The sequence below is a fragment of the Falco naumanni genome, chromosome 8 (genome assembly GCF_017639655.2).
Source record: "Falco naumanni isolate bFalNau1 chromosome 8, bFalNau1.pat, whole genome shotgun sequence".
Classification (NCBI taxonomy): Eukaryota; Metazoa; Chordata; class Aves; order Falconiformes; family Falconidae; genus Falco; species Falco naumanni.
In genome coordinates this window covers 2,186,855-2,193,337 of record NC_054061.1, presented here as the reverse complement: position 1 = coordinate 2,193,337, position 6,483 = coordinate 2,186,855, and the positions used below count along the sequence as shown (strand labels likewise).

The 6,483-nt window shown below is 52.6% G+C and overlaps 1 protein-coding gene across 1 annotated transcript in view; it reads left to right on the top strand.

Moving 5' to 3' along the window:
- Positions 1-1,527: 1,527 nt before the first annotated feature.
- Positions 1,528-6,483, top strand: part of PDLIM4 (PDZ and LIM domain 4) — a 54,101-nt gene continuing 49,145 nt past the window's right edge. Inside the window, exon 1 of the mRNA XM_040604799.1 lies at positions 1,528-1,708. Within this exon, the coding sequence (XP_040460733.1) occupies positions 1,616-1,708 (93 nt within the window). The 5' untranslated portion in view covers positions 1,528-1,615. The remainder of the gene's footprint in view (positions 1,709-6,483) is intronic.

Sequence of the window (6,483 nt, the reverse complement as noted above, 5' to 3'; positions counted from 1 at the left end):
AGGGAGAGAGGGAGGCTTACAGGCATTTTGAGATTTGCACTCAGCTTTTGAGGGAGAAGCTGAGAAGCTCTGCTGACCACCCATCTCACCTCCGAGCAACCGCTGCACGCCAACAGGGCATCAGATTAAACACCCTCTGCAGCATGGCCCTCTTCTGGGTGCTCCAACGGTCACTGACTCAGCTGTACCACAGGGAAGCAAGGATGCTCTGCCATGCCTGGTGCTGCCCCAGAGACCGCTGCAAAGTCGCAGTGATGCTGGGGTGCATTGGCCAAGTGATTCCCAAACTGCTTTAAACCCAATTTGATTATGTTCTTGAAATATTGTCTTTTGTCCTTCAACATACTGCTTGTGATGAATAAAAGAGTCATGACTACATGTGTACCAACCTATAGCATCACCTTCCTCCCACTCCAGAGGATGAAGGTGCAGTAAACAGAGGCTTTGGTCACACCAAATGCATATACTTTACTACTGGGAGCAGTCAGAATCACAGAGTCATAGCAAGGCCAGGGCGGCCAGGGGCCGCTGGAGCTCACCCCACCCCCCGCTGCAGCAGCTCTCCTAGAGCAGGACCCACCACGTCCAGGCGGGTTTGAATGTCTCCAGAGAAGGAGACCCCCCAGCCTCGCTGGGCAGCCCGTGCCAGGGCTCCGTCACCCGCAGGGCAGGGCAGTTCTTCCTCACGTGGAGCTGGAACTTCTCGTGATGCGGTTTGTGCCCGTTGCCCCTTGTCCTGTCGCTGGGCACCACTGGAAGGGGCCTGGCCCCGTCCTGCTGGCACTCGCCCTGAAGACATTTGTATGGGTGAATAAAGACCCCTCTCAGCCTTCTCCTCTCCAGGCTAAACAGGTGTAAATTTGTAAAAATGTGTTAGTGCTAAGCAGATGCATTGTCTCCATGTTAGTTATCTTTGCTATAGATTCTGAAAATTCTGAACTTTGCAATCCCTCTATTTCACCTAAACAATATACGCTTGTGAAAACACGCCACCCGGGGGCATGCTGGGTGTGTAGCGACAGGGTATGGTATAAAAGCCTTAGTTTTGCTCCCAAACCGTTAAAAGGCAACAGCTCTATCCTTAAGGATAAGCCGCCTGCCAAAGTTCATTGACAGGGTGACGTTCTCTGCTGTGCACGCTGAGCTGTGCCCAGGTGCCACCCCAGTCCCAGTCCCAGTCCCCTGCCGCCAGAGCCACCCTGGTGGTGCCACCGCCGAGCGCCCGCGGTGGCTCCCAGGAAGGGTCTGGAAGAGCGAGGGGACGTTCCAAGCTCGACAGCGCGTCGCCTTCGCGCTTGTCGCACCCCGACCCCTCCCCAGCCTGCAGAGCAGGGGTCCGCGTGCAGGCCCAGCTCGGCCCCGCTCACCCCCAGCCCCAGCCCCAGGCAGGACTTGCCCGAGGCGGCCGCTCCGGACCCCACTGCTGGCCGCGCCGGGGAAAACCCCAGCCCGGGCTCCCCCCGCGCCGGCCGGGCGGCTCGGTCCCGCCCCCGCCCCGCCCCTGTGCCGCGCCGCGCCGCGCCGAGCCGTGCCGAGGAGACGGGGTTCGGCCGGCGGTGGCGAGTGGGAGCCGGAGCCGCAGCCGCCCGCGGGCAGGGAGCGTCGCGCCGCCGCCATGTCCCACTCGGTGGTCCTGCGCGGCCCCTCGCCGTGGGGCTTTCGCCTGGTGGGCGGTAAAGACTTCAGCGCCCCGCTGACCATCTCCAGGGTGAGCCGGAGCGGGGCCGGAGCGGGGCGCGGCGGCAGGTGATGGGCGGCAGGGCCGGGACGAGGGGCAGCGCTGGGGGTCCCCCCCTAACACCCGGGTCCCCCCCCTAACACCCGGGTTCCCCCCCTTACACCCGGGTCCCCGCACCGCTCCCGGCCGGTGCCCCCCACGGCGGGCAGCGCCGGCTGCTCCTCCCCGCGCTAGTGCGGAGCCTGCTCCGTGCGGGATTTCTCTGGATGTTAATTCATAAAGATCTGCTCTCCGAGTTCTCAGTGCTCAGCGCTGCAGAACGCTTGGACTCGTGCCCTGGACTGAGTTCACAGGCTGCTGGGTCTGGGGTTTTTGTAGGAAGGCGTAAGTAAAGTCAGCAAGAAGTTTCTCCGCACGGGCTGCTGTGTTATGGGGTCCCTGTGGGCTGGTAGTAATTACCGTGAAAGTGCGCTCACACTTGCATTTAATCTCACAACGATATTTTCTGGAAACTTCTTTGGTAAGACAGCGCAGCTAGTTTGGGATCAGCTTTGTGAGTAGACCTATGTGAAAACAAACCCGTTGGCTGTGCGGGAGGGAGCGGGGCGAGAGGTGCGATGGGCTGCGTGATGGATGAGGCGCTGGGCACGTTCCTGCGGGTGCTGGTGGTCCCGTCACCGTCGGGCTGCCCTGGGGAGGCTGCTCTGCTTCCCCGGCATGTCGAGGCCATGTGGGATGCTGGGCTTTCCTGGGCTGCCGCTGCCGGAGCACTGGAGCAAGCGCCGAGGGTATTGATAGAGCTATAACTTCAAAATATTGTAGTAACACATACAAGCTGTTTGCCATCTTCTCTTCTTCTCTTCGTTCTTCTGCCAAAGCCGTGACAGAAAAGGGAAAACATGTGCCCTGAGTTTTAAATATGGAAGAGAGCATGTTTTAAAGAGATTCGGTTTGTATTTCAGTTTGAACACGCCTGTTACGCAGCTTTATGTCTCTGTTTTTCCTTTGGACTGTCCCTTACCAAGTGTGCCAGCAAGGGCTCATTTTTGGAGGCGCAGCAGGAGGTGGATGGCGAGGGAAGCCCCACAGCAGGGAGGCCGGGGCCGCACGCAGTAGCCAGGGGGTCTGCGCTGCAGGGGGAGGCGCTCGGCTTTGTGGGCTCAGCGGCACCTCCCGGGCGCGGGGAAGTCCTCTTTCTCCCCCAGTAACATGGATATACCGCAGCAAAACACAAAACCGCCTCTCGGTGACTGTAAAAATGTTCCTGTTGTGAAAAAGAACATTTGAATTTAGCGCAGGGAGCCTGTTTTCCTGTTACTTTGGGGGAAAAAAATGGTTTAATTTTAAACAAGAAAAAACAAAGTCTGCTTTTGCCTAGACAGGTGGCCTGCCAAATTCCTTGTTTGATTCAGCAAACCTGGGAGGTGTGAGGATAATTCTCATCAGGCCAGTCTGGCTTTGGATCACAACTAGCTGTAACACAAGGAGCAGCTGTAGGGTGATACTTTGTATTACTGAGTGTTGCAGCCTTTTAAATTGGATACTTTTAAAATTCTGCTCTCCCTGAAGAGAGGGGTGATGCTCTGATGTGCTGTATGCCAACCACTGCTCCCAAAGGGTGATAAACAACTTGCTGGGATGTAAATATGGGTGTAGAGTGCTTCTGCTTGGGCTCTAGTCTCTTAACGTAGGAAAAGACCTCACTGGCTCCGCCAATAGCACCTGGAAATGTTAAAACTGGGGAAGAATTAGCTTCTGCGGCAGCTTTCAGCCATGGGGTGTGGGAAGGGGCTGCTGGAGGGCTTCCCAGGGAGCTGGGGCTTTGCTTGGTGGTGGGTCTGTTCAACCCTGTCTGTTTGCAGAAGACTGAACACGGCCAGTGTGGTGCCATATTTGCTTTTATTCTGTAATTGTTTGTTCTGTAATTAGTTTAATTGTCTCACCAGGAAATCTGTTCTTTTGAGCTTGAAGCCCGGGCAAGGGGGCTGGATTGCTGCAGGAGGGAGGGAGCTTCTTGCTATAGCCTAATTGTGGAGTCTTTTGGCTGACTTCTGCTTCCTTCAAAGTGCTTTGCGCTTTTTTTGCCTTTTTTTTTTTTTAAAAAAAAAAAAAAAGACTTATTTGTTTTTATACCAAAATGCCATTAAATTACAAACATATTTTTACAAGCAGAAATTCTGCTGGGAGGTGGGACCAGACTCTGAGACTGCCACATCCAGCTGTGAGCCCAAGATGCTGACATGCCCTGGGTGTGATGGACTGTCCGAGGGATGCGGGTTTGCCCTGTTTCTGTGCCTGAGGGGGGCTGAGAACCGATATGCTACCAGGGGTTTGGGCTGTACAGCTCTACAAGCATCCTACCTGGATTGGTTAGATTGGGAATTCATAGATCTGGGATTTGAGGCACCCAAAGGCCACCCACATTCAGTTCTGGGTGCCAGAGGTTGGCTGCCTACTTATAAAACACAAATTCATCTGCATAGGGATTGAAAAAAAATTATTCAGTCATTAACATGTTAGTTTTCTCTACTCTTTGCTAAGCTACTGCAGGAAACATTTTCTCCCCAGACCTCTCACCAGCTGTAACAGAGCAGATGTGTCGTTGCCACAGCAAGCGATGCTTTGCCATCTGCTGGGGCAACCCTGTAAAGGTGCGGCTCCTTCTCTGAAGCTTGTCTGAGTGTTGTTGCTTCGGGTTCAGTGAAGGCAGAATTCCTTGATGTTGCATTAGTGGGACCTGAAGTCAAAGTGCCACTGCTAGAGCAGAAATAATGAAGCAGTTGGTGTGAGAGAAGCTGCCGGACCAGGCTGAGCGGCACAGCAGTGTGGCCCAACACCAGGCAGGGAGAGGTGCCTGGCGTGGGGCAGGGAGGAAGGCTGAAGGTAGTCACCAAAAGTGGCTTGTGACAGTATTGTCAAGGGATAACCTTGAAAAAACAGGGATTCTTCAGTAAGGAAAACAATGATCACACAGTCCTGCTTTGCAATAGAACTGGACTCGCTCACCAGGGCTTGCTTTAGCCTGCAGCCCCCTGCAAGGCCACTGCATTTGTGCAGGTGCAGGTGATGGTGTTGAGCCCATCCTTGCAGCTCTTTCAAATATGCTGCTGAAATCAAGCGAAGATCTTTTTTTTTTTTTTTTTTTTTTTTGAGAGCAGGTCACTTCCTTCTGTGGTTTGAGATCTGATCGCTGAAGTGACCAGTAACAGCTGATGCTGAGCACTACCCTAGAGAGGCCAGATGGGTGTGCTTAGGGCATCTTTCTTAGGTGGTCGTGTAAAAAGCTAAGTGTGCTAGCCACCTTTTTTCCCCCTTGTTTCATCTTGCATTTTCCGCAGGACCCAGATGAGCCGGGCTGGTGCTTGCTGGCTGGTTTGGTGCCGCAGCAGCTGTCAGTGCGGTGCTGAGAAGGGAACTGTAGCCCAGGGCTGTGCTCTGGGGAAGAAACCCGGCTGGGTTTGTACCCACACTTATAGCAAGTGAAGGCCGGGGGTATTACATCATGTAATTAATGGTTCCCCTTCCTAATGATGTTTATAGGGGTATGGGAGTGACCCCAAATATCCTTTAGACTTGGCCTTAATGACTTGATGGAAAGTCGTTTTAAGGCTTAATTAAGTTTCTGGTAGCGCGTAGCTGCTTTTTCTTGGTTGAGCAGGTCAGCAAGTGGATGCTGTGTTCGCCCTTGGTGGGAAGGGGAGCCTACTCAGCCTTTACTCAGGGTAGCAACCAGATTGCCTTTGACCAGCAGCCATGGCTCAGGAACAGGAATGGAATAACTTACTCAGCTGCTCCCAGTGTTGTGCTTGTAACCACATCAGTGAGTGCTGCAGTTCTCTGTGGGATCACAGCTGATCTACCCCTTGCCTGGGATTAAAAGATAATTGGTCGTTAGCGTAACTAGAGGAGCTGAATGCATTTAATCACTTGAACTTGCTTGTCCAGCTTCTAGAGCAGTCGATGTCATCGTCTACCAACTCTGCCGGTGTTAATCCACTTGCTGCTTTTAGAATCATAGTAAAATTACTTGGCTGAACAGACAATTGGCAAATGGACCCATTCCAGTATCTTTTAAAAGAAGTTTTTAATACAACTTTTCCTTTATCTGCTGGCTTCAGCATCCTTTTACCCACTAGTCTCTAACAAAGCAGCAAAAATGCATTTTTCAGTGTTGGCTTGGAACTGTAATACAAGAAGGGTGGGAAATAATTGGTCTGCAATCCATTATCCAGGTATTGTTTGAGTTAAGGTTGACTTTTAAACTTAAGCAGCTTTTGTATTTGAGCAAATACGTGCCCTGTTAAAGTATAGGATACGCAAGAAGGAATTCTGCTGAGGGAGGAATTCCACTAAAAGTCATCTTGTTGACTCCATCGGGGCAGCAGCAAATGCCCGAGTGCTTCACTGTGATTCCACTTGAACTCATACTCATAGTAGTAACTTCTGGGGTGGGCTGTGAGGCTTGCTCGGGGATGTCGGAGCACAAAGGGCTTGGCAGACCTCTGGCTGGGGGGTCCGGGTTTGGTTACCCCAGGAACTCCGTGTATGTTGGCAGGGAAGGCAGGAACCAGAGATGCCAGCAAAGGGAAACGGGGCTTTTTTCTTTGCATTCCATAAGGCTTTTTTCCTGGTTTTACATGTAACTTCTTAAGTATTTGATTGTTTATTAAATGGGAATGATGTACTTTCGGTTTAGAGCTCCCAAATGGACTGAAGTTGTTGCTCTGTGTTGATGAATCCCAAAACTAGGACCCTGGCTGATTTCTGCTGACCCTTGGTGTTTTCATTGCCTGCACAAGCCAAGC